The following is a 24,686-nucleotide window of genomic DNA, read 5'->3' on the forward strand; positions in this document are numbered from 1 at the left end:
CTGAGACGCAGGGGCCGGCGGAGACTTTCGAATGGGACCCCTGCAGAGCCCGGGAAGCTGCAGGTGCGGCTGCTGATAGGGGCGCACGCCAAAGCCCGCACAAAGAACCGCCGATCCCCGCCCCCCCGCCCCCAATCCGCGTCCAAGGCGGCGCAGGAAAGGCTTGGAGAGTCAGGAGGTGCCGTGCTCAGGACGCTCCTGGAGCGCCGGTCCCAGGCGCTGGAGTCCGCAGGCGCCTCCCGCCGCCGCCGGGTGGCGGAGTTGGGGGCTGGCGCGCCCCACCGACCCCGCGGGGTGGCCCCGCCCCGTGACCGCGGGGAGGCCCCACGGTGGGGGGCGGAGTTGGCACTGCCCCCCAATGCGCGGCCGGCGGCCCCTTCTTAAGTCCGCGGAGCCTCTCACTGCCCCTCACTCGCCTCTCCCGTCGGTCTCCCTCCCGCGCTATGGCCTCGGCGCTGAGCTATGTCTCCAAGTTCAAGTCCTTCGTGATCTTGTTCATCACCCCGTTACTGCTGCTGCCACTCGTCATTCTGATGCCCGCCAAGGTCAGTCGCATCTCCGCGGACCCCGGGCGCCCTGTGCCAGCAGCGGGCGCCAACCCAGGAGCCCTGAGCTGGAGCGCTGAGCTGGGCGTCCACTCGGGAGCTCCGGGTGCCAGATGGGAGGTGCCGGCAAAGCATTTCAAGGGGCACGGAGACCCGGGGGCGCACCGACCTTGGGGCTCACAGATCCCAGGGCGAAAGAACCCTCCGGGTGAGCACTGGAACCTAGAAGTTAGAGCAGATCTTGGCCACACAGCCCATCCATAGGCTCAGCCCCGGCTCAGAATCTCCCCCAAGTGAACCACCGCATCCCTCCCCTTCACCCCCAAAATGTCACCCGTGCCCACAGGGAGACTGGGCGCCTGTTTTTCCCTCCTTCTGCCTCCTGGCTCTCCCTTAAGCCAGGAAGGACTTCACAGCTGTAGGGGGCTTCCAAGGTCAGCCAGGGACCCATACGAAAAGATCACCACCTAAGTGGATCCCACTTTGAGCCTCAGTTTCCCCATGCGTGATCCACGTTTCTTCCCTGCTCCCAAGCCCTGGAAGCCACAGCTGAGTCCAGATCCTCTCCTGGCTGAAAGGCGGATCAGAGTTGGCCTTCTCCGCCTGCGGCCTGTAGCGGCTGGGCAAGAGGCAGACGCGTTCCCAGGCTCGCGCCTTGGGTGGCACGACCCAGGGCTGCAGGGGAAGCCGCGTCCCTCGCCCGGGCTGCCCAGCGCTCCCGGGAGGGAGGCCGAGGATGAATGGCCTTGGCCGCAGGGCGGGGGCGGGGCCGGGAGTCCAGGCCCCGCTGGGTGCGCTGGGCTGCGCGGGGCTGTGGAAGCCCGTTTGGCAGAGGCCCGAGCCCTTTGAAGCCTTTTGTGGCTGCTGGCTGCTCCTTCCTCCTTCCCTCTTTCAGCGCCTTCTCTCGGAGCCCAGACAGGAAACCTCCAGTACCACCCCCACCCCCAGGCAGTTTGGGAAACAGAGGAGCTCTTGAGGGGATGCTGTGTGGGCAGTCCTGGGGGAGGGGGAGTTGGGCGGGGGCGAGGAGGCGTGTCAGGAAGCCCACCTGCATGAGAAGTGTACTTCCAGCATTCACTCATCTTTGTGACCTCAGAAACCACCCTGTGCTTTCTGGGCCTTGGTGTTCTCATCTGTACAATGGGCAAGGAGGTTTGGCTCCGACGGTATGACTTTGGATGCCAAAAGCGATGATGCCAGTTCCTAGGATGGGGGAGGGAGGCCGGGAGGTCCCTTGGATGGGCTGAGCATAACCCTGGTGGGGCCACAGACAGCAGATCCAGCTGTGGGTCCTCCCCTCCCCGTGCCACCCCGACTGGGAACAGCCCTATTTCCTCTGCAGAAAGGGTGGGAGCCCGGCAGGAAAGTGGACTTTAGCTGTGCTGGCGGGGAGTGAGGTCCCCTGGGATGATGATGGTAGCTTGGCTGAGCCCCTGCTCAGGGGGAGTGTGACCGAGACCCCAGTCCCACCCTGACACACAAACCCCTGTACACACCTGTGTGCATGCACGCAGGTGGGTCCTGAGTAGGGACCCTCTTCTCAGGGTGTGTATGCGGGTCAGGAACCTGCCCTGGGAGTGAGGGTCGGGCCAGGGAAGGAGAGACAGCGGCGGGGGGGCGGGGGGGAGTCGTTCTAAAGGTGGCCTTCAGGTGCTTTCCCTCTGGGGGATCAGGCGCCTGGACCCCCGCGTTCTTGTGTTCTTGGCTTTGTGCCTCCTGTGTCGGTCCCCATGCAAGTGCTCCCCACCCCCGTCCCCATGGCGGCAACGTTGTGTACGGAAACGCAGAGGTGCTGGGCACGGGGCAGGGCTTCTGGGAAGCCAGCAGGCTCTTGGCAGCGTGGGCGGCCCCGACCGAGTGGAGCAGCGGCTCCCAGTGCGGCCACACTCCGCTGGTGCGGGGCCCCTCCCGGCTTTCCTCCTAGTCCACCTTGCTCCCCCCCCACCCCCCACTCCCCCCACTTCATCTCTGCCCCACTTTTCCGCTTTTCTCTGGGTCCTTTCTTTAAAAGATCGCTTTTAAATAAGACAGACAAGACATTCATTGTGTTGTTTGTTTTATTGAAATTATTTAAAAATTCTTGTTTTCAAGGTCTGTAAAGTGTAGAGTAGAAATGAAAACACCCTCAAAGGCCGTAACTCACACCCACACACAGATATGCTCCCTTACCTACATTTTCCCGAAGCACCGTGTGCTGGACTCCCTTGCGTGTTAATAATTACACAAATAATGAGCCGCGGTTTTATCCAGCTGTGCATCGAACATATAGCTGTTGAGCCCACTAGGAGCTGGGGCTGCCCTGTAAACCCCACTGTCCACCTTCCTCTCGGCACTAAGCGCTCTTCCAGGCACTGACCCCGCCGGTTCCACGCAGCGCCTCCAGGAACAGTGCCATGAAAACTGGGGACACGTGCCACTGTTTCTGAGTTTAGACGGTAAAGGCCAGCAAGCACTTTCTGCACGCGGGACGCTAATGGGTACCCTCGAGGGAACAAGGCGAGAGGGGGCTGGGGCTGGGGTGGGGGTTGTAGTTTATCGGTGCTGTTGTTGAGAATTGCGACGGCACAATGACGATAAAGAGGAGGATTTGTGGACTGTGTTGCTGGGTTTTGTGGGTTTTTTAAAGGTTTTATTTATTTATTTGTGAGAGAGAGAGAGAGCATGAGTGGGAAGGAGGGGCAGAAGCAGAGGGAGAAGCAGACTCCCCACTGAGCAGGGATCCCGACGTGGGACTCGATCCCAGGACGCTGGGATCATGACCTGAGCTGAAGGCAGACGCTTCACTGACTGAGCCTCCCAGGCGCCCCTGTTTCTAAGTTCTCTATAATGCACCCCCTTATTGGCTGCCCCTGGAGGGCATCACTCCTACTTCCCCCCGCCCCCCCGCCAGCACCAAGGTCCAGAGACATCTGGGACGCTGAAGGCCAGACAATGGCAGACAGTGGACATGGCTCAGGTGCGTGTGGTGGCGAAGCCTGGGCTTCTAGCTGCACCACGGTCCTGCCCGGAATCCCGTGGCTCCGACCAGCATTGACCCCTGCGAACCCTGTGCAGGTCTGGAGACGCTTGGTACGGTCACAACGGGGGAGGGCTCTCCAGCGTCTCGTGGGGCAGGGCCACGGATGGGGCACCCAGCACCGCTCTGGCTGGCTCCCACCCACCCCCGCTCCACCCCCGCAGAACCGGCAGTGCCAACACGTCGGCTTCGGACAGTAGGCAGGTGCCCTGGGCGCTCCTGGGTGGCTGAAGCGGTGTTTCTGTTTTGTGGCTGATAACGCAATCCAGATGAAGAACTTCCGGGTCTTTGTGCGATGTTCCGTCCACGCAGTAGGTGCTCTGGTGGGTGGCAGGAGAGCGAGGTGCACAGGTGCGCTTGCCGTCAGGGTGACAGCTTGGCTCGGCCGGCCCGCTGCCCTCATAAGCGCTGGGGCAGTGTCTCCGGAGTGTCAGGCCCATGCTGCGTGCTGAGGACAGAGCGGATCCACCAACGTGGGTTCTCTCTGGTGGCGCACTGTTGGGTGTGTGTTCTGGGTGGGGGCCAGACAGGGGCAGCCCAGGGTGGGAAGTGCTGGGGGCACAGAGCCAGGCCGTGGCGGGCGGGGTGGGGGAAGGCGCCCGAGGAGACGTGGAGCTGGGCGGCCCACGCTGCCTCCAGGCCAGGGGTAGTGTGAGCCAAAGTGTGGGTGACGGAGAGCCCTGCCTCAACACTGCCAGGGGGGTGGGGGACTCGGGTGCCAGTGGGCAGGGAGTGGGGCTGGACGGGTCTGCATGGCCCGCTCCTCCCAGAGGGCCTCCCAGGTCATGCTGAGGCATTTGGGGTTTGTCCTGAGGGCAACAGAAGCCTTTTTAAGGATTCCCTGAACAGATTTGCAGGTTGAAAGAGGGATCCATGTGGTGCTGGGCGTGGGGAGGTCAGATTGGGAGGACCCAGGTGGGAGATGCGGCAGGTGCGGTGAAGGTGCAAGGGGAAGGTGCTGGAGAGCCAGGGGTAGGAGCTCTGGGTGTTGGCCGCTGATTTGGTGGGGGGGGGGGCTGGGAGGAGGGAGAGGCTGGTCTGGGTGGGCATTGATGCTGGCATTGAACAAGCTGGTGCCCAGGGAGACGGGTGGTATTATCCACATCCCCAGAGGTGATGAGATTCAGGACCAAAGAACTTACACCACGCACGCAAAGTCCCACAGCTCGCAAGGGGCCAGCCGCGGGCTCACACGGGGACCAGGTCCGCCTCACTGCAAAGCCAAGGTCCCAGTGGCTCCGTGGCCACAGGGCAGGGAGAGGCAGCTCACCCAAGATGGAACACCAGGAGGAGAGCTCGAGGCCTTTGCAAGGAGAGATGCAGTGAGAACACCGTGTACTGTCCTCTCCGTGGTAATAAAAAACACCCCTGAAAACACCGGGTTGGCAGTTTGCGGAATGAGCCGGTTTGCAGGGACTCAGAGCAGCCTTTTCAGAAGGAACTGAGGAGTAGAAGCAGGTGCTGGGGCATTGTGGGGCGACTTGAAATAGGCGAGCGGAGAAAGTGGGTGCCCCCAGCCCCAGGGACGGCAGAGAAGGCACATTACCTCCACCGCAGGAGGCCAGAGGGGAAGGAGAAGCACCTGTCAAATCTGGAGCGTTCGCAGCTGTAAGGCTGACCCAGGTGTGATTAAAAACGGTGCAGACCTTCCTCGACTTCAGGCAGGGCTGCGTCCCGGGAAACCCACCGTGCACGCAGCATGGCTCCGCCCGGCCCGCAGCACCCAAGACACTCAGCACACGAGCCTCCACACGGGGGAGTCCTGACCGAGAGCACCAAACAGAAGGGCCGTGTGGGTGCTGTTGGCCCGGAGAGCACGCAGCCGCCCAGCGCCACGAGGACACTGCCCCACGTGCCGAGAGCCCAGGGAAAACGCAGACTCAGAATTCTAAGCAGGGCTCCTACCGCATCCGTAACCGGCTTCGGAACCACTGCTGGGTGGGAGAACTGGGAGAATGGCCCAGGGGAGCCGTGGGAAGTGGGGGAGCTCTGCGTTAATCTCCTCCGCTCTCTCTCACACCCTCTCTCCTACCCCTTCCTGGGGCGCTGGGGGGGCTTGCTGAGCACGGCAGCTGGGGGGCAGGGGCAGGAGGCCCTCGTCGGTGGGGCCTGGCCCTCCCTCAGGGTTCTGGGCCACGAGGCTGTGCTGGCGGGGCCGCCCGCGGGCCTTTCCTCTGATGCTGCCACGCTGTTCCAGTGACCCGTGCCGGCTGCCTCCCTGGCTCGCTGGGGTGGGAAGCGGGGCGCCCACCCGCGGAGGCCTCAGGCTGTCTCTTCAGTTCGTCAGGTGCGCCTATGTCATCATCCTCATGGCCGTCTACTGGTGCACGGAAGTCATCCCCCTGGCTGTCACCTCCCTCATGCCCGCCTTGCTCTTCCCGCTCTTAAAGATTCTGGACTCCAAGCAGGTGAGCAGCCCCGGGCGGCTTCCCGCATCCCCGCCTTGGCTCACCCTCCCGGCCCCCTCAGAGCTGCCTGGGCCGCGGGGGACCCCCGCGTCTGGCGCAGAGACAGACCGCGTGACCGCCCATCCCCACTCTGAGTGGACCCTGGAGTCGGCCCCTGGTCTGCGTACCTGGCTCGGGGCCCGGGGGGCCCAGGGCCGCCCTGACAGGCCCTGTGCTGTCCTCCAGGTGTGTGTCCAGTACATGAAGGACACGAACATGCTGTTTCTGGGCGGCCTCATTATGGCGGTGGCTGTGGAGCGTTGGAATCTGCACAAGAGGATAGCCCTGCGCACGCTGCTCTGGGTGGGGGCCAAGCCTGCGCAGTGAGCACGCTTTCTCTCTCTGGGACGGGGCGGGGGGCACAGACCAGATCACCCACAGGCCCGCGCTGGCCACGGGCTTCCCTGGGCTTGGCAGGCAGGTGGCCCCCTGGCTGATCACGTGACGGTCAGCTGGGTGACCAGAGGGGCGTGTGAGCAGCAGTGGGCAAGGGCTCTTTGAATGCAGGGCAGACTGGGCACCGAAGGACCCTCGCATGGATGCAAGCCTTCCTGGGGGTAGGGCTGCCCCTTCCCCAGGAAACAAGGCATTGGAGGCTGGATCAAGCCCTGCCTGAAACCCCAGTTGAGCCCCCGTGGGGCCATGAAACACCATATCATTCATTCGTTCCTGCAAACTCTGGCCCTCGTCCTGGCCTGGGTCCCAGCATTCGATCTTACGGGTCCATGAGGCCCGCTGGCTCGGACAGCAGCTTGGACCTTGGTGCAGTGCACAGCCCTGGACCCCTTCCTCAGGCCGATCGGTGACCAGGGCAGGCACCTGGCCCAGACAGGCATGGAGACCATAGGCGGCCGAGTCCCATTCTGCCAGGCCCCACGAACGCCTTCTGTTCCTGGCCCTGGAGGCACGGAGCAGAATCAGCCCCTTCCCCAGCTCACGGTGGAAGGAGGGAGCAGATGTGGAAACAGTTTGGGAGTCCAGCCGGGGACGTATGTCCGAGGGAGGATGGAGGGTTGTGCTCAGCCCTAGCTGCCGGGCGCGGGGAGGGAGGCCACGGGGAAGGGAGGTCGGGGGACAGGTTCTGCAGGCCACGAGGAGTTCGTCTCTCGTGGGTGACAAGGTAGACACTGGGGGAACACGGGGTGTTGCAAGTGAAGGGAGCATGTTTCCCGAACGGTTTGTGGACCTGGTCCCCCGCCGCGTGGAGGGGGCATGGAGAGAGGTGGGGTCAGCCCGGAGGGAAGTCTGGCTTCCCCAGGCCCCTTCCGTGGCTTCCCGCTCTGCACTGGGGCCAGCTCTCCTTTGCGAGGTGGGAGCCGCTCACGGCCGTGACTGGCTGTCAGGCCTCTCGGTGCCGAGGAGCCAGCGGGGACCTCGGTAATGTTGCCCCACGGTTGTGCTCCCCGCCCCCTACACCATCCTGTCTTGAACTGGCTCTGGCCCCTGGCTTCCCCGCAGGGGGACCTAGCCCCCCGTGGCTCCCTGGGGCTGGGGGCGGAGGGGCTGGGGGTCCTCCAGCTCTCCCCCCGTCCCTCCTCTGCAGGTTGATGCTGGGCTTCATGGGCGTCACGGCCTTTCTGTCCATGTGGATCAGCAACACGGCCACCACGGCCATGATGGTGCCCATCGTGGAGGCCATGCTGCAGCAGATGGAGGCCACCAATGCAGCCGCCGAGGCCAGCCTGGGGGCCCTGGAGCTGGCGGAGAAGGGCAAGGCGGGCGAGCTGCCAGGTGAGCCCCTGGCCCAGGTGCCGCGGGGCCCACGAGGGCCGCTCTCCTCTCTGCCACCTGGAGCCCTCCCTCAAACAGGAGGAACACTTAGAAAAGGCTGCTTTTGTAAGTTTTAGGAACGTGACCGTTGTATAAAAGGTGGACCCTGTGGGAGATCCCACGCATGCTTTCTGCCAGCCACACAAGTCGGCGCCGTCATCGGATTACTCACCAGGGCATCTTTCAAGCACCTCCTGGGTGCCCCCACCCCTTCTATGCCTGCTCCTGCTCGGGGGGGCCCTCTGCTCTCTGCTCCCACAGGTGTTGGGGTGGGGGCCCCACGCTGGCTTCCCAATCAGGCCCCCGAGCTCGGGGAGGTCGGAGAGCACCTGTTTTGTTCTCCACCACATTCGCGCCCCATGCCCAGGGCTGCGCTCCCCCCGCGGGTTCCAGCTACAGAGATGCAGCGGGCTGGGGACCGTGGAGCCCAGTAGGCCGGGGCCAGAGGCCCCTGGCACAGCTCATCTGACTCGGGGATGCCTTACCAGACACTGGGGGTGCGAGGAAAGGGACAGGACTCGCTGGGGGAGAGGGCCGGTGAGGTGGATCTGGACCCCCGCCCCATCCCCCAGTGGAGGGAACAGCAGGAACAGAGACAGGGTGGCAGGAGGGAAGGGCGTGTGTCTGAGCTGCCGGCTGTGTGCGGAGCCCCGCATCCCGGAGAAGGAGGCGGGCGCACACCGCGGGGGGCTGGGGGCTGACCTGTGGGAGCACTGGCGGGAGAGCCCGTCCCATCCTTAGGGCAGGGCAGGGTCAGGCGCCGGAGCGGGCGGCCCGCACTGGCTCAGCCCACGGCGTGCCCCCACAGGGAGCCAAGTGACCTTCGAAGGCCCTCCCGAGGGGCGGCAGGCGGACCGAGACAGGAGGAGCCTGTGTAAGGCCATGACTCTGTGCGTGTGCTATGCGGCCAGCATCGGGGGCACCGCCACGCTGACGGGGACGGGACCCAACGTGGTGCTTCTGGGCCAGATGCACGAGTGAGTCGTGGGCATGCCTCCCGGGGAGGTGAGGAGGGCCTGGGGCACCTCCACCTTTCCTTCCTGCCGCAGCCCCGCACCTGCCCGGGACCCCATGGGGTGGGGGCTGCCGTCCACAGTCCCGGTTGCCTTCTGCCCTGGGGCGAGTCCTGCCTTTCTTCCACGACGCTCGCTCAGACAGGGAGTGTGCTCTGAGCACTGAGCTAGAGTCGTGGGAAATGACAGCGTGGGGCCAGACGCGGGTCCTGGGTCACAACTTGCAGAAAACAGACGCCCCCTCACAGCTGGCTCGCTGACCTTGGCTGTGAACGGTGGTGTCAGCGAAGGGTTAGGGGTCAGGTTACTTGTTGCCTCCAAGTGCCCTTGGGGGCCCCAGGTGGACCGCAGGGCTGGTAGGGCTGGGATCGCAGGGAGGCCGGCCCTACCCGTGAGGCCCTGAGGGTCAGTGGACGGCAGCTGATGCGGAGTCCTGGGCAGGTGCACGAGGGTTCCCACGCAGACGGGAGCCCTGGACCAGGCAGGCGGGGCCGCTGGGAGGTGGGAAGGAGCCCAGCCCGCAGACACTTGAGGCCCAACACGCAGGCGGTTTTGATCTTGAGAGGACTTTCTGTAATGATAGCCTAGGGTTCTCCCTGACGTCCGCTGGGGCAGTGTGGGGAAGGCTGTGTCTGCTTCCACACCCGCGGGCTGGCTGAGGGAGCCGCGCCTGGGGCTGGAGGGCAGGGCTGCAGCTCAAGGGACCCCTTGCCAGCCCCAGGGAAGGTCCCCCCAACCCCATGCCGCCCTGGGGAGCTCTGGAGAGTCACTTCCCTCCAGGAGTGGGCTCTGAGGGGGGCCTGGGGAGCCCCGAAACTCTCACCCAGCTTCCGTGTGCACGGAAGTGCGTTATTTTGGAGGGATGGGCCCTGACTTTTGCGAGGCCCCCAGTGGGGTCTGGACCTGCAGGCAGGGCAGTCGGCTGCTCCCCAGGCCTGTTTTGTGTGTGCCGAGGGGCTCAACTGCCATTCGGTGTCACCCCTGCCGCCCGGACGTGGAGGTGGGACCAGCGTCTCTCCCTTTGTTCAGGCTGTTTCCCGCCAGCAAGGACCTGGTGAACTTCGCCTCCTGGTTTGGGTTTGCCTTCCCCAACATGCTGGTGATGCTGCTGCTGGCCTGGCTGTGGCTCCAGTGCGTGTACCTGAGGTTCAGGTGAGCACGCACCGTAACCACGCCCCCTCCCCCCCAGAGAGCCAGCCTCTAGCCATTGCCCCCTCCCCCCCTCCCAGAGAGCCAGCCTCTAACCACGCCCCCTCCCCCTTCAGAAAGCCCAGACTTGGCCGGGGGCTGCAAGGTCCTTCCTGCCCCGCCCTGGCCATTTGTCCAGGCGCCCCCTGCTAGTCTGGCCACCCCGGCCGCTCGCCTTGCCCCTGCACCTGCCGCCCTTCTTGCTGGAAGCCCGTTCCCTACCTTCCGGCCTTCCCACCTCCTCGGCCTCAAGGCCAGCTCCGATGCACCTCCCCCGGCAGGGACACCGGTCCCGACTTTGCTACCCCGACTTTGCTACCCCGGCTCTGTTTCAGAAGAGCTGCTCCCTCAGTCCCGGGCCTCCCTGGGAGCTGGCCCTTGGTGCCCAAATGCTGGCACTGCCCCTCCCGTGACTCGCACGCCTGTGGCGGGCCCTGTCGGTCCCCTGCAGCCAGCCTGGCTCCTGGCCCCGGGGTGGGGGGAGCAGGTGTGGGTCGAAGCTGCTAAGAAGATGCTTGTCCCCTGTGCCCATCAGTCCCCTCGGGGCTCCAGCCTCAGGGCCTCATCTGAACCTAATTACCTACGAAGGTCTCGCCTCCTGATGCCATCACACTGGCAGGTGGGGCTTCCACCTGTGACCGTGGGGGGACACAGTTCATTCCATAAGGGTCCCCTCCTGGGGAGACCGAGGCCTGCTGCCCTTGACCGCCCTGAGGCCCAAGCACAGCATGAGGTGGGGGGCTGCCCTAAAGCCCTGAGGTCCACTGAGTTCCCTGCAGGGCGAGCAGGGGGACCTGGGCTGGCTCCAAGGCCACAGGGGCACCACCAGCGTCCGCAGTGTCACCGGCAGGAACCCCAGCAGAGCCTGCCCAGCCTGGTGTGGCCCCTGCCGGCCTTCTGATGGGGGAGTCCGCCTTAGGCCGTGTTCAGCCAGCCCGCCGCGCCAGCTCAGGGGCCCTTGATGACCTGACCTGGAGCATGGTTCGGGGGGGCAGCCCCCAGGGAGCCTTGTACAATGTGAGCATAGCAAAGATGTTCTCGGGCCCAGGCCATGCCTGCCATGTCCTGGCCCCCATGGCCCCAGCCCCCAGGCCTTGTACAGGCAGCACCTGCCTCAGCTGTGGGGACGCCCCTTCTGTCACCCTCACTTGGTCCCCCCTGGGCAATGTCAGGGTGGCTGCCTCCAGGCCTCATCCAAGAAAACTACCCTCCTGGGTTCACAGCCTCAGGGACCATGGGCCCCCCAGGACTAACGGGGCATTACCGCTGGCTTGCACCCAGCTTTGCTAACCAGGCTGGACCCCTGCCCTCCCGTGAAGTCTGTCCCAGGGCCCAGGAGGGACTCCTAGCAGGGAGGGCTCTCTCAGGACAATGCTCTTGGCCTTCAGGCTGCCTGGGGCTGGAATGCCCAGACAATCCCACAGGCCTGCATCCTGGGCACCGATGGCCCTGGCCGGCCCCTCCCCATGGCCGAGGTACCCTCAGCACCTGTCCGCAGACCCCTCCTCTGCCCCATCCCTCGTGCCAGCACGCCAGGCGAGGTCCTGCAGGGCAGCCTGGGCAGGCTGTGGATGGCCGTGGCCACTGGTCCCCGGGGAGCCCCCAAGAGCAGGACCACCATATACCTGTGCCCCCCACCCCCCCAATCACAAGCTCCCACCCTGCTCCTGCCTGGCCTGGGCTGCTTAGACCTGTCCTTGTTCTTTGTGTCCTCTTGAACCACCCATGTTGGGGCTTGGCATCTCAGCTCCGGGCCCCGGTGGGACCACCCCCGGTGAGGAAGACCCCCACCCCCCGAGCTGGCTCTAGAACTTCTCCCAACCATCCCCCAGATGACGGGAGCCGCCGGTTCCCAGGCGACCAGGCACCTGCCACGGCCCCCTTACCAGGGGCGGCCCTGGCTCTGCTGATTTCTGCCTCCTTGGCCCCTGCCCACCCCTCCCCCCTGCCCCTCGGCTTCCGCTCCTGGCTGTCCTTCTCCTGCCTTGCCTCCACTGGCCCTGAGACCCCGTTCAGCCTGGCCCCCACACCTGTGCCCTCCGACCACCTCGGAAGCCCCCTCCGGTTCTGGGGGCACCCTGGGCTGTGCTCTGGGCACACATCACAGAGACCGTCCCTCACTGTGTTCTGCGAGGCAGGGCCAGCAGAGGTTGGAGACAGGACTGGGGAAGGGGCTCGCTCGAGGCTGCACCGTGTGCCCTTCCACCCCGTCCTGCTGCCCTACGTGCAGCCTTCCATCTGACCATCCAACTGGCCCTGCGCCAGCCGGCCCGCCTCACTGGCCTCTCATCTGTGCGCCCTCTAGTTTTAAGAAGTCCTGGGGCTGCGGGCTGGAGAGCAGGAGTCACGAGAAGGCTGCCTACGAGGTGCTGCGGGAGGAGTACAGGAAGCTGGGGCCCTTTTCCTTCGCCGAGGCCAATGTCCTGCTGTGCTTCCTCCTGCTGGTCGGCCTGTGGTTCTCCCGGGACCCTGGCTTCATGCCCGGCTGGGTGTCGCTGGCCTGGGACGAGGGCGAGACGAAGTAAGTCGCAGGCTCCCTTGTCCCGCGTTGAGTTCTGCCGCTCCCTTTCCTCACCCGGGTCTTCTCGGCAAGCCCGCAGATGTGTCCCTGCTGACCAGGCAGGGCGGCCGGGCTGTGACAGGGAGGACTTGCCGAGCCAGGAGCTCTGCCGTCTTTCCTTCCTCTGAAGGCAGAGTCCGGGGTCTGGGGCCTTTGTAGAGACCTGGCGGAGAGGGCGTGGGCTGCTTCCCTCCAGGTCGGAAGGAGCGAGGTTCCTAGACAAGGCAGGCGACGTCGGCGGGGGATACCCGATGTTACACCTGTCGCGTAGGAAGGTCTGCTGGGGTAGCAGCCGGGCCCTGGCAGGCACCCCGGGAACCCAGGGTTCTAGACAGTCTGAGGAGAACACGTCACGATGCTCGCCCACACAGACAGAGGGGAGCGAGCAGGTCAGGGTCGCCCCGCTGGGGGCAGAGCTGGGCCCAGACGTGACTGTCCTGGCTTCCAGCCACGGTTTCATCCGTACAGCGCTCCCGACGTTGGCCCTTGGCGCTCCAGTCCTCGCGCTCAGTGCGCCCTTGGACACAGACTAGGTTTGAGGAGTGGGGGCCCTGAAGCTAGCTGGGCACGTCCTGTGCGCTCTCCCCTATAGGTATGTGTCTGACGCCACCGTGGCCATCTTCGTGGCCACCTTGCTGTTTGTCATGCCTTCGCAGAGGCCCCAGTTCAACTTCCGCGGCCAGACTGAGGAGGGTAAGGCTCTGTCCTGGCCTCGCGCTCATCAGGGTGCCCCCCACCACCGAGGGAGGGAGGCCCGCCCTGTCGGAGAGGCCTGGCTAGACTGCCACGTCCAGGCAGGGGGCATTCGTCAGCCCTCCCCGGGACTGTTCAGTGCAAACTCTCTTCTCTTGTGCCCTTTACACATTGGAAATCTTATCAGTATCACATCAGGACAGAAGAATGTTCCCGATTTCCCTCAATGCCAGCAGTGTATTTTCGGTTTCTCTCTTCCCGTCTTTGCTAGGATGCATGTGCACACGGCTGCGATCCACACACAGACACGGCTCTAATTCCGGTTCTCTGTCGTGTGGGTTTTCGTGTTTTCACGCTGTGAACACATCCTGTTAAGCACACAGCCTCTGACTTTATTTTCTCTAATAACGGCATCGTATCTCGTCGAGGGGCTGTGCTGTTCTCTCAGGGAACATTCTGGCTGTTCTGAATTTTTCATTATCATAAATTAGTGTTTTCATGCGTGTAGCTTTTTCTTTGAGGGTGTTTCTTTAGGATTAATATCCAGGAGCAATGTAATTGTAAGAATATGTACGTCTTAATGGCTCTTAAAATGGGTTGCCGAACTGGTTTTCAAAAAGATTGTGCAATTTCTGCGCCAGCAGGAGTGTAACAGTTTTGCCACATCTTCACTGGCAATGGGTGTTGCGATTACTGTGAGTTTTAGCTGATTTATGGATAGGAGAAGGTGCCCATTGAGCTCATGGGCTTTTATTCCCCTTCATTCGATCTCTTCTGCTTCCCGATGCGGCTCTGGGTTTTGGATGTGTGTTTTTATGGTTTCTTCTCAGAAAGGAAAACTCCGTTTTATCCCCCTGCGCTGCTGACCTGGAAGGTGACCCAGGAGAAAGTGCCCTGGGGCATCGTGTTGTTGCTGGGAGGGGGCTTCGCGCTGGCCAAAGGATGCGAGGTAAGGCCCCCCTGCAGGCTGCCAGGGCCTCTATTGCACAAGAGGGCGTCAGAGAACTTTGTCCCTCCACCCACACCCCTGCGCTGTGCGCTCTGGGTCAATGTCTGTCTGCTCCAGAGAGCTGCAGGTGTCTTGAGGACAGGGACTCTGTCTTGTCACCAAGGATGGATAGACGGGTGGGTGGATGGATGGACAGACCTGGAATAGAGACAGTGCTCTTTGAGCAATCGTAGCGATGAGTGAATGAGTGACCAGGAGAGTAAGTCAGCCGAGAGAGGCAGAGGACTCTGTGAGGTCTCCTTTGGGGTTTGGTGACAATGACCTCGGCTTTGATTTGTTCTGGGGGGGTCTCTTCCTACCACGCCATCTTGTTCTTCTACTCACTGGACTCTGCTCATATAGCTGACATTTAAACACTTTTTCTCTATCTAAAAAATTTTTTTCTATCAAGGTATATAGCAGCACAGAAGGATCAGAACAGCTTTTGGGAGAAAACACCCCGAAATGTAATTTCCCCTTTCTCGATAGGGAAGAAATGAGGTGGGGAGAGAGATGAGCCCGCTTGGTGCTGTTGTCCTCCATCCATCCTTCCATCTGTCCATCTATCCATCCATCCCTTCATCCATCCTTCCATCTGTCCATCCATCATCCATCCATCCATCCATCCATCCATTCATCCATCCATCCAACGTTCCATCCATCCATCTGTCCATCCATCCATCCATCCATCCATCCATCTGTCCATCCATCCATCCATCCATCCATCCATCTGTCCATCCATCCATCCATCCATCATCCATCCATCCATCCATCCATCCATCCATCCATCCATCTGTCCATCCATCCCTTCATCTTTCCATCCATCCTTCCATCCATCCAGGAGGAGAATGTCATAGACCGACTTGGTCTATCTTGTTTCTTCTGCTCCTTCAGCATCTAAAATGGAGCCCAGTGCATAACAGGAACATAAATATCTTTTAGATGAATAAATCCATCCTTCTGGTCACCTCTCCATTCGTTCATCCATCCATCTATTGTCATTCATGCATTCATTCATTCTTGTATTCATTCATCAAACATTCCTATTATGTCCATATTAGATCAGGCCTGGGAATTACAGAGCAGGCTGATAATGTTCCTGCTCTGAGGCCTTTGCAGCCTGGAGAGGGGATCATATCTGAAAAGCATGTCAGGAAGGAGCGATCCCTGAAGGAAGGAGTAAGCGTGCAGTGTTGAGCTCAGGAGCAGCAGAAGATGAGGCTGGTGTGGCTCGAAGAAGCCACTTCACCGAGAGTCAAGATAGGGGGTGTGGACTTTATTCCGTGGGCAAGCCCTGAAGGGTTGAGTCCAGAGTGACTCGGTCCGATCTGCACGTGGGGAAACACGCTGATGTGGGGAGTGGAGACCCAGGCAGGGAACGCCTGTGGGAAAGCCAGTCGGGGCTCAGTACCTCATCTGACCCAGTCTCGGAGCGTGAGGCTCCGTGAGCGTTCAGTCCGCCCTCAGACTCGCTCCTCCTCCAAATCCTCGATTTCCGGCCCGGGTCCCTCTCCTGAGCGTCAGGAGCTGCAGGGGCCTGAGCCGTGGGGAGATGTTCGGGGTGACTGGGTGGCCGAGTGGGCATAACAGTGCCCACAGGGTGGCACCCAGCCCCCCAGGTTGGACAGCAGGTGGACGGGGAGCCCCAGGGAGCAGATCCAGGGCCAGAGAGGATGACTTCAGGCTGGGACGTGTTGAGTGTGACTCTGAGCCGAAATTCGGTTAGTAGGCTGGCTGGGCTGGAAACAGATTTAGGAGACATCGAGGTGGGGATGGGGAGAGTCAGGGCGCAGGAGGGGCCGAGCTCCCTGGGGAAGGACCAGGGTCGCTCCCGGCCCTCGGTGACCGCCCTCCCCTGCTTCCCAGGCCTCGGGGCTGTCTGAATGGATGGGGAAGCAGATGGAGCCCTTGCACTCCGTGCCCCCTGCAGCCATCACCTTAATCCTCTCCCTGCTTGTTGCTGTGTTCACGGAGTGCACAAGCAACGTGGCCACCACCACCCTGTTCCTGCCCATCTTCGCCTCCATGGTAAGTGACCTGCTGGGGAGATGACCCTTAGCCGTCGTGGCACAGGAGGCCGTCAACCCGTGACCGTGTCCTGGGTCCTTAGCGGGACGGTGAGGTCGGGGGCCAGAGCCCAACCTCGCTTCCGAGGTCCTTCTTCGTATCCCGCATGTGCCCCGAAATGTAAAGCAAGAACCGACCACTCAAAAGTCATTTATAAATGTGGCCGGTTATTTCTCAAGCTGAGGAGACAGGGTTTGCAGCAAGGAGGAGCGGGCCAGGGCCATGGGGGTGATGGGGCATCTGGCGTATGTAGGGGTGTGTGGAAGGGCGGCAGGTTGGCCGGAGCCCACCAGGAAGAAATCCTGGGGAACTGGGTCTTGGGGATGGTGGGAGGCAGAGGACGTTCAGGGAGGTTGGAGTGGCCCAGGCGCTGGGCGCAGAGGGAGTGGGTAGGGTGGAGGGGGCCGAGTGCCAGGCTAGAGTTCTGTGCTTTGGGCAAGCATGTATGCGAGCTGGGACCGAGGATGAGTAGGGCTTGGAGGAAGAGCAGCTGTGATCTTCTCTTGCATTTCCGTCCGCCACTCACTGCTCGGCGGTCCCGACCTCAGGGTGCTGCAGCGGGAGCCCCGGGCTGGGGGTCAGAGGACCTGAGTCCAAGCTGTGGGGTCCTCAAACGCGGCACCTCAGTTCTTACCTGTGCTGAGGGCGCAGTAAGAGGAGGGCCATGGGAATCCTCCGTGAGCAACAGCACAAGCCTGGGAGGGGCCGTGGTTGCCGCTCCGGGGTTGGGAGCCAGACTCAAGTCAGTAGATTTTCCCTCGGCCGCCCCGCATCCACATGTGTGGAAGTGAAACCCAATGGTTTTCTCCTTCCATTCTGAGTGGAGATGGACGTGGTGGAGCTCTGCCTCCCCTAAGCAGACTGCTGGGCAAGCGGTGGTGGGCCCCTGCCCCCAAGGAAGGCCTGGCTTGCTCACCTCCAGCCTAGAGCCAGACAAATGGGGGTTTTCACCTGAAGGCGTGGCCAGGCTTTTCTCGAGCCAGAAGCCCACAGCTTCATCTGAGGCCCCTGGAGCTCCTCCCTCAGCATCCACCTGTGGGGGAGGGGCAAGTGGTGACCCCCCCCACCCCGGCTGGGTCACAGAAGCACATGGGGTGCAAATGCCATGCACTCAGGGCCAGGACAAGAGGGGGTTCAGGACACAGACGGGGCTGCCTGGGCCTCTCAGCCACTCCCCGCCTTTCAGAGACTGTTTACCCACAGGAACCATGAGCCGAAGCCGCTCGTGCACTTGGACTCAGCAATTTCATGTCTGGGAACGTGTCTTAGGAAGATGGTCAGAGGTGCTCACAAGCCTCTATTACAGAGAAAGCACATCCCAGAACGTTTGCTGCCCAGGTGTTTTCATAGCAGGAGGGGACTGGCGAGAGGAGACAGAGACCTACGACACAGTATCAGCCTCAGGGGGAATCACAGTTTTGAAGGGTACTTAAAGTTGAAAGCATCGCAGGTACACATGGTTAGTAAGTGACCAAGAACCCCGGAGGGTACACAGACGCCGGCCCTCCAGCCTCCTCCCCAGAGACAGCTTCTGCCATGAATGTCTTGGGTATCTTTCGGGATGTATCTCTCTCTCTCTCTCTTTAAACAAATGGTATCATTCTGTGGTCCCGTTCTTTTCCTCTACCATCTATCAGGGATCTTCCTGTGCTGGTGGGTCAGACGCAGCCGCGAGCGGCCCTGTCATGTTTATGTTTATGTTTCATCTAACCACCTGCTTCTGTGGCGTACGGATGAGTCTGTCTCCTGAGCGTGTCGCTGATACAAAGTCGTGCATGTGTCTGTCCTCATGTGCGCGCACGTCTGCACGATGGATTGTGAATTTTGATAGAGGTCGGAACATACTGTGAATTATATCGTTCATTCACTCAACATTCATTAATGAACATCTGCTCTGCCCCAGGTGCTGTTAGATGTGGCTGAATTTTAAGCCGTAGAGTAAAAAAGACGGGTCCCAAATTCCATATGCAAAACAATCCCGTGTGTATAAAAACATGTGCATCACAGGCGAGAAGATGCGGGCCTTCGAGGTCTGGGGCAGGACAGACAGACGGGTGCTCACGTGGGCCGCAAGGGCACCCCAAGGTTCGGTGCAGTCTGAGCGCCCAGCATGGTCTCTGGCACATGGTGGCCAAGAGACATACACTGAATGAACGGGGGTTCAGAAAGGCCTCCCGGGAGGCGGCTCTGAGTTGGGCCCCTTATTGTGCAGACCCATGGACAAGGGCCCGGGGCTGGGGCTGCACACGGGGCGTTAGGGGAACACCCTTCGGGAGCTTTCATCCTGTGCACCCGTGACCTCGCGGCGCTGTGTTCCCCCAGTCACGTTCCATCGGCCTCAACCCGCTGTATGTCATGCTACCCTGCACGCTGAGCGCCTCCTTCGCCTTCATGCTGCCTGTGGCCACCCCACCGAACGCCATCGTGTTTGCCTACGGACACCTCAAGGTTTCTGACATGGTAACGCAGCCCTTATTGCTCCCGTGGGCCGTGACGTTCCGTCCTGAGGGGTGGACGCCCCTGTGTTAATGGCACGTGATGTCACACGGTGTGTCCAGTCCTGTGCTCCTCATTTGCATTTATATGCAGCTTTGCTTCTCTTTTGAAATGATCTCAAATTTCGTAGACTGTTCTGTCTCCCAGAGCTGAGAGGTGGGTTCTGGAAGCTCCCAGCTGGGAAGCCCTCGCCAAGCCCTTGGAAGGCGTGGGGGTGGGGGTCCCACATGGCCAGGACGGGCTTTGCAAACTAGCGACGCCAGGTGGGAAGGGCACGGCTGAGACGCAGGAGCAGGAGGGGGAGGAGGAGGGGACCACCTGGGAGCAGGTGGTCTCTTGGGAACAAAGGCAGACAAAGGGGTCCCCTCCCTTCTGCTGTGGCTGGTCGCCCGTGACAGGAGGGGGAGATGGAAATGAAGGCTTTAGTTACTGTAGAACCCGGGCTGGGCGTCTCTGGGACTCCCGGGGACCCTGGGGCCCGTGCCTCAAGCCACCTCCCTGGACTGCTTCCAAGTGCTCACACGGGCCTAGAGGACCCAGCGGTCCCGCCCATTTCCCAGAGGCGGTCTGGGCGGTGATGGCACCTGCTGACCCGACCTGGCTCTGCCCGGGGGTGGGGTGAGCGTGGAGCACGGGCCCAAGGACGGGAGGCCCAGCAAGCCAGACTGGGCCCCCTTCTCCGAGAGCACTGGCCCCCAGTGTCCCGTCTCCTTCGTGCTGACAGCCCGGCCCACCCGGGGGGTGCTGACTTTGACCCTGTTTCTCCCCAGGTGAAAACAGGACTCATGATGAACATAATTGGCGTCTTCTGTGTATTTCTGGCCGTCAACACCTGGGGACGGGTCATATTTGACTTGGATCACTTCCCTGACTGGGCTAACGTGACGAATATCGAGACTTAGGGACAGCCGCATGGCCGAGCACACCGCCCCGCCCTCCTGAGGACCCCCGAGCCTTCCAGCACACCTTGCAACAGAGTTTTGGGGTTCACTCCCTGAAGTGATCCAGTGATGCCCACACCCCCCTGGAGACCCAGCCGATGGGCCAGCTCCTCCTCCAGGCCCTGGTTCAGAGCTGGGGACGGGCAGCTGCTGCACGGAAGGGGAGGGAGGCTCCGGAGATGCTGGGGCGTCTGTTTCTCCTGGGGGACCTGCCATCGCTTCTGGGACAGGTAGGCTGCAGAGGGACCGGGACGCAGGCCACCAGCTGGCCCCAAGCTGGGCTCTGGTGTCCACTTGCTTAGTCCCAGGGGCATCGAGGGGGTGATCAGATCCCAGCTTGGGAAGCAAGAGAGCCGGTGCCTCCCGCCGCTTGCCTCGGGCGGCCTCCGGGCTCCCCTGTTACTTGAAAGGGACAGCCCTACCCAGGGACACCCGGGGACAGGATGTCTGGTCCAGGGTGGCTTCCCACCGGGAACCATGGGGAGTACTGTGCCAGCACCGAAGGGTGAGGAATTTGGGCTGAGAACTTCCGGCCACCGCCGCCCACAGCACACCGCTGGCTGACTTCCCGTCCTTGCCTCGCTCCATTTTGGTGGACAGTTTGGACCCCTTCGTTGTCCTCCCACGCACCCCCTCTGTCACCTGGGCCGACGTAGCTTGGACCCCGTGGCTGGGACCCTCCAGCACACCCGTTTCTTCCGGGCAGCTCAGCTGTTCCTGCCACCCCACGCAGCTGGGGTCACACTCCAAGTATGGGCAGCCATGGCCACCAGTGGGTATCCAGGTCCTGTCCCACCTGCGGGCTCAGAGCAGACACAGCTGTTAGCGGCCGGGAGCAGGGGCCCGTCAGAGCTGGTCGTGGCGGAGCGTGAGCGCCCCTTCGCGGACTGGCCTTTGCAGTCGCGCCTGGCGGCCACAGAGCATAACTCAAACAAAGCCGTGCTCGGCGGCCCCTGAGCAGACAGCATCCGAAATTGCTGGGGCGAAGCTCGCAGCGTGGCCACGGGGGACCCTCAGACCCCAGCGACAGACATGGCCGACACCCTCCCCTGCCCACCAAGCTCCTCTCTTTCCTCCTTGGGCGGCTCTGGAAGAGAAGCAGGAGCGTGTTAGGTTCGCTGATGGCATTTTCAGGACAGGAGAGTCGGGAGCTCCAGGAAACGCCCTTGAGGACCAGGGTCGTGTCTGGTTGCTGGCGCCCCGTTGTCTCCCCGGGCAGGCGGCTGGCTCCGGCTTTCCTCGCCGTGCGGAGGCAGTGGCAGGAGCCTGAGTGAACGCTGCTGGCGCCCACCTCCTGTCCCTGTGGCTCCCGTGGGCTCTCTCCCTGGTCCTCGCGGCAGCCTGTGAATAGGCTGCTGTTGTCACCCTCCGTTGTCTTCCCAGGACACTGAGGTGCCACGGGGCCACGTCACATGTCCAGAGTTGTGTATGGAATTAGCGGCAGTTAGGTTTCCAACTGGGCCTTCCCCCTTCTGTCCACTGCTCCTCTCCCAGCCGTTAAGGGCCTTGGTCCCCGAGGGGCCTGCAGGGAGCGGTGAGCACGGCCACCCCAAGGCCGGCCCGCTCAGGGAGCGGTGTCGCAGAGCTGTCTCCTCAGGGGGGCCGAGGACAGTGTGGGGCGTCTAGCTGGGGACGGCGTGAAGCAGGCTGCCGGTCCCCTCCAAGGCGAGCTGGCCCACTCCTGCCGTGGACGATGAGGGCGCCCCGAGGGCCCCCGCGGCCTGCTGGTCCAGCGCCGGGACACCAGCTGACCCAGAGCGGGCCACCGCGGGGCGGGAAAGGAAATGAGCGATCCGAGCGGCCGGTCGGCGCCCACCCGGTGGTCGTGAGTGAGGTCACGAAGGCCGTCTGGGGTGGCCAGGCTGGGGGTGGAGGTGTGGGGCTCCACCTGGCCCGCAGCAAGCTGGCCGGGGGTTTCCGGAGAGCAGCCCTCCAGGCCGAGGACCGACCACAGCTCCTCTTGACGCCGGAGCTGCTCTGACGCTGAGGCCGGGTTGGATTGCGTCTGGCTGCGGTGACGGCAGCACGGGCCACACGGCGTTTACAGTCGACGGGACGGGAGGTCGGAGCGCCATGGCTGCTGGGGCCACCTGAGTCACCACACCTTCAGTGCCACGCGTGGGCCTCATGCTGCACATGCCTCGTGCCACACACGCGTGTGCACTGCAGGCGGCGTGCTGGTGCTGGCTGGGTCTTCCCCTTTCATGAGGACAGCAAACCTTTCTCAGAGGCCGGCAGTCCGCCTTCCATGTGTTACGGGCCCCGCTCGGTGGTTGACAAAGGGCAATCCCAGCATCGATGATGGTCAGCATGTCACGAGACCAAGCAGGACTCCTGTTCTGGGCTCGGGAATGGGCCTGCGTTTCCTTAAATCGGGAGACTTGCACCCACCACACAATCTGGGTTCTGGCACGAACACAGTGGGGGTGCTGTTGGGTTGGTGAGGAACGGGGTCTGGTTCTATGACCCTTTCAGGGGCTGCCCCCCCACCAGGCTCTTCTCTGGGCCTCAGTTTCCACCAGGAAGGGGCCCCTGTGGGGCTGCTGCAGCCCGGTCCCAGGGTCCTCATGGGGCTTGGCGTGGAGTCTGTTACTCGGCCCCCCTCTGGCCTTCCCCATGTGCTGAAGTCCTCTCAGACCTCTTCCCCGTCGACATTTTGCCTCTCATATTTTGTAAAGAGGTTCTGCCCTGGACCCCTGTCCTCTGTTCTTAGCACCTGGATCGGACATCCGGGCCCGAGCTTCGCTGAGCACACAGTCCTGCCCAGGACTGTGTCTGAACTGGGCTGCCAGCGACTTATGACCCCACCAGGGTCCCGAGCCTTGCCAAGGTTCCTCATGTGCGACCCCAGAACTGGGGTGTTTCCCTGTCCCGCAGAGCTGAAACCTTCCTTAGGGAAAGATCCGAGCCCCCCGCCTCGGCAGGGCCAGTGAGCGGGTCCCTCCTCCCACCACGCCTCACATGCTGGCCGCTAACGGACAGCGAGACGTCCGCTCTGGGCCCCGAGCGGGATGGAGCTCAGCCGCCCAGAGTCCAGTCCTCAGATGAACACGGGCATGTCCTTGCTCGTAGAAATGAAGACCCCGTGTGGGACTGTCTGGGTAAGGCTGCACGTGGCAGTCCTGTTCTTGGCTCCAAACCCCGTCTTCCATGTGCTCCCTCCCTCTGGTCCCACAGCCTCGTAAAAGCCGTGTCACCCAACCCACCAAGAAGCTTCTTTTCAGGATAAAAATTAAGATAAAGTTCCTCCAGGATCACTCATCCACATCGCGGGAAGGGTTTCCACGTCTTCCGTGGAAATCTTGTTGGGGGCTGAAACCCTTGCGCTCGGATATTCGGTTTTATTTCCTTCGATGTCCGGATTCAGGATTCAGGTTCTCGCTTCCCTGGCCCGCTTGTCCGAACCCCACGTTCACCCTTGGGGATGCAGGCTGCCCCTGGCTGGCCGCCGTCCCGCACGGCACACGGCCCTGCTTCCAGCGCTCGAGGGTCGAGCTATACCAGAATTCAGTCCCAGAATGCTGCTCTCCAATCGGGAAAGCTTGGCTAGTTTTTGTCTGTCAAAAGTTAACATCAAACCCATATAAGAAAGCCCAACAGTGCAGAACAGCATTGAGAGGTCTCCCTCCGGCACAGACCTCCCGGCCTCCCGCCGCCCCCAGGAGGGAGTTTGCCAACAGTGTCTTCCACGACCTTCCAGAAACATCCCAGATATGCCAGCCTCTTCCGTAGATGCATGTCCTCTTCAACACACGGGGGAGCGTCCCCACGTAACCTCTGTCCTCGTTTCCACCCTTCCCCTTAATTTATTTGCAGATCATTCCATTTCAAGACATATTAATTGTGACCGATTTAACCTTTTCATTCGATAGCCAATTTTGTCTTAAACTGAGGCAGCATGAAATTCGGCGAACTGCACAGTCTTGAGCGTACCGTTCAGTGTTTGAGACAACTGTATGCACCTTGTAAGCGACACCCCCCCCCCACCGTTCCCTTCTCCCTCCCCTTGCAGTACCCCACCCTCCCCCCAGGCAACCCCTGTTCCCGGAAAGCTGCCACCAGGGGCTCCTTCTGCTCCTTGAACTTTGTCCCAATGGAACCCTAACGTACATACTCGCTCGTACTCGCTCGTGTCTCGTGTACTGGCTGAACAGAACGCTTTTGATACCCATGCCTTTGGGAGTGTCGCCGAGTGGTGCCCCGTGGCGGGGATCGGCGACGGTTTGTCCACGCTCCGTGGGTGGACCTTTGGGGCGTTCCAGCTTGGGGCTGTCGTGAATAAAGTTGTTAAGCTCACTGCACGAGTCTGTGCACGCGTGTGTTCGCTTCTCCCGGGTGTGTGGCCGGGCGCCCCACCCAGCCTTCTGGGCAGCTGGGTCGTGTTCCATCGTGAGCCCAGCTGGGAAGCAAGACCCCCACCGACTGATGGGCACCCGGGTCACCGCCAGTGTCTCCCTGACACGGTAATAAACGTGTCTGTGCTCACATCTTCGTAAACCTCTGTGGGGAGAGTACTTTCCAGAAGGGTAGGCTGCGTGTATTTAAAAAACCAGGGACAGATACTCCCCGATTGCTTTCCAAAGAGGCCGTGCCACTACGACGTATTTCGAAAAACCATGCACGAGGCCTCATTCTCACACGTCTTAGCAGCTCCGTGTATGATCAACTTCTCAATCTTCACTAATCTGACGCTTGGAAAATACTATCTCATGATTCGCATCCCATTTCCTTAAATTACGTAGAACAAGTGACATCAAAAATTTTTTCCACATATTTATAACCTGTTTGTGTCTCTTTTTTTGGTGAATTCCCTTTTCCCCATTTTTTCCCCAAGAGTTTTTAAAAAGCCTTTTCTTATTCATTTGTAAGAACTCTTTATATATTAAGGAAACTGGTCCTGTGGCACAGGGATATTTATAGCGTATGCTAAGATCTGCTGAAGCTCGTTACCCTCTGTTCTTC

At 61.6% G+C, this 24,686-nt stretch overlaps 1 protein-coding gene across 2 annotated transcripts; it reads left to right on the forward strand.

Moving 5' to 3' along the window:
• Positions 1 to 424: 424 nt before the first annotated feature.
• On the forward strand, positions 425 to 24,025 carry SLC13A5 (solute carrier family 13 member 5). 2 transcript variants are annotated; one of them, XM_045804861.2, is made up of 12 exons: positions 425 to 545; positions 5,841 to 5,969; positions 6,195 to 6,331; positions 7,552 to 7,739; positions 8,587 to 8,755; positions 9,821 to 9,943; positions 12,285 to 12,500; positions 13,132 to 13,232; positions 14,063 to 14,181; positions 16,087 to 16,248; positions 18,610 to 18,747; positions 19,554 to 24,025. In XM_045804861.2, exons 1-12 carry the CDS (start codon positions 444 to 446, stop codon positions 19,683 to 19,685), a joined length of 1,716 nt encoding a protein of 571 aa, XP_045660817.2. In that variant the 5' UTR covers positions 425 to 443; the 3' UTR covers positions 19,686 to 24,025. The 2 variants fall into 2 exon arrangements, with proteins under 2 accessions (XP_045660817.2, XP_087723612.1); XM_087867486.1 differs by having other exon boundaries at positions 5,841 to 6,331.
• Positions 24,026 to 24,686: the final 661 nt, after the last annotated feature.

This window comes from Ursus americanus, chromosome 14, assembly GCF_024610735.1.
Source record: "Ursus americanus isolate L20-20 chromosome 14, mUrsAme1.1.p, whole genome shotgun sequence".
Classification (NCBI taxonomy): Eukaryota; Metazoa; Chordata; class Mammalia; order Carnivora; family Ursidae; genus Ursus; species Ursus americanus.